This window comes from Nothoprocta perdicaria, unplaced genomic scaffold (assembly GCF_003342845.1).
Source record: "Nothoprocta perdicaria isolate Ctin4 unplaced genomic scaffold, notPer1 scaffold_509, whole genome shotgun sequence".
NCBI lineage: Eukaryota > Metazoa > Chordata > Aves > Tinamiformes > Tinamidae > Nothoprocta > Nothoprocta perdicaria.
The window spans coordinates 13480-15576 of record NW_020455765.1 but is presented as its reverse complement, the minus strand read 5'-3'; the positions used below and the strand labels follow the sequence as shown (position 1 = coordinate 15576).

Genomic DNA, 2097 nt, shown 5'->3' with positions numbered 1-2097 from the left:
CGATGTTGAGGGAGATGACTCCCTCATAAAGATCTTCTCTTTCAGGGGACAGCTAGCATGAGTGCTGTATTTGTCTCTCCTTATGGATGGGTCATTGCAGCAAGTCCCCATTGCTAAGCTCACAGTGCCACCCCCAGRTATGCCTCTGAATACTTGGGACTGATTGACACTTCCATTCACCCCCAGCAGAGCAGAACTGACTCCTGCTAAGCATGGCCTCCTTGCTCAGAGCAAAGCAGAGACCCAGATAGGGAGATGCATAAGATAAAAGAGAGGAAATGTGGGCGTTGCTGTGAGAAATGAAGTGTATCTGACTCAGAGAAGCCTGTTCTAACCTGTCAATGTCTATTCCTCCTTCAACAGTCCTCCAAGACCAGATGAGGCAAATGTCCAACAGCAGTGCTCTCAATGACTTCCTTCTCATGCCATTTTCAGACACATGGGAGCTGCAGCTTTTGCACTTCCTGCTTTTGCTGGCCATCTACCTGACTGCCCTCTTGGGAAACATCCTCATCATCACAACTGTAGCCTGCGACCACCACCTCCACACCCCAATGCACTTCTTCCTCCTTAACCTCTCTCTCCCGGACCTTGGCTCCGTCTCCGCCACTGTCCCCAAATCCATGGCCAATTTCCTCTGGGACACCAGGATAATTTCTTACTCAGGATGTGCTGCCCAGGACTTTATGTTTGTCTTCCTGATAACAGCAGAGTATTATATTCTCACTCTCATGGCCTATGACCGTTTTGTTGCCATCTGCAGACCCTCTTGTGTCAAAATGGCAGCAGCTGCCTGGGGCACTGGTTTTCTTCATGCTGCCCTACACACTGCCAACACATTTTCGATACCACTCTGCCAGGGCAACGTCGTGAAGCAGTTTTTCTGTGAAATCCCCCAGATCCTCAAGCTTTGCTGTTCAGGCTTCTCCTACCTTAGGGAGGTTGGGACTATTGTGGTTAATATCTGCTTGGGCTTTGTGTGTTTCGTTTACATTGTGCTGTCCTATGTGCAGATCTTCAGAGCTGTGCTGAGGATCCCCTCTCAGCAGGGACGTCGCAAAGCCTTTTCCATGTGCCTCCCTCACCTGATTGTCGTCTCCCTGCTCATCAGCACTGGCACTTTTGCCTACTTGAAGCCTCCCTCCATCTCCTCCCCATGCCTGGATCTAGTGGTGGCTGTTCTATATGCAGTGGTGCCTCCAGCGGTGAACCCCCTCGTCTACAGCGTGAGGAACAAGGAGCTCAAGGATGCACTGCAGAAACTGATTCTATCCATACTATTTCAGCAGCAATAAGCTGCACACATCTTCTTACAAGTGATTTCCAGTTTATCTAAGGACATTCTCGGTTTTTCATATTCCATCTCCGATGATCATGTTTGTACAAAAATTTTTGGATTTATGTCATTTCTTCAGTGGCACAAAGCCCATTGACCTGAGGCCTTCTCTAAGTCTGCCTGTCACTGTGTTAGAGCAACCTCCCAAGTACCATCTCTCTAATAAAAAGATGTTTTCTCACTACAAGTGCCTGAAGGTTGGACTTTTCTTCTCAAACTGGAGGCCAAATTGCTCCAGGGGATTAGACAGGTGCTATTGCTTGCATGCTTGGGTACTCCAAAGGCTAAGGGAGATACACTTGTAGATCCAATAGGGAACGGAGGCTAGATTCAGCAGTCACTTTTTAAGGATCCAGTGCTCATGGAGAGAGCAAGTGTTCAAGAGATACCTGCTGGAGACTGTGCTACATACTGTGTCCTGTGTGCCCAGCCCTATGGCTAGTGACAGCCCATGTCTCCAGCCTGTGCAGGTCGCTCTGAATTGGAGGGCTCAGCCCTCCAATGTGTCAGTTGTTCYTCCCAGTTCTGTATCATCAGCAAACTGGTGGAGTGTGCTCTCTGTCCCTTCATCCACGTCATTGAAGAAGTTGAACAGGATTGAACCCAGTACTGACCCTGGGGGACATGGCTAAGCACAGGCCTATGCCTAGACTCTGTGCTGCTGATCACAACCCTTTGAGCTCTGCAATTTAGTTAGTTCTCAATCCACCTCACTGTCCACTCATCAAACTCATACTTCCTGAGCTTTCCTATGATGGAGA

The 2097-nt window shown here is 48.8% G+C and overlaps 1 protein-coding gene across 1 annotated transcript; it reads left to right on the top strand.

Moving 5' to 3' along the window:
• Positions 1-377: 377 nt before the first annotated feature.
• Positions 378-1295, top strand: LOC112954778 (olfactory receptor 14A16-like). The gene has a single exon (XM_026048032.1). It carries the CDS (start codon positions 378-380, stop codon positions 1293-1295), a length of 918 nt encoding a protein of 305 aa, XP_025903817.1.
• The last annotated feature ends 802 nt before the right edge of the window (positions 1296-2097 follow it).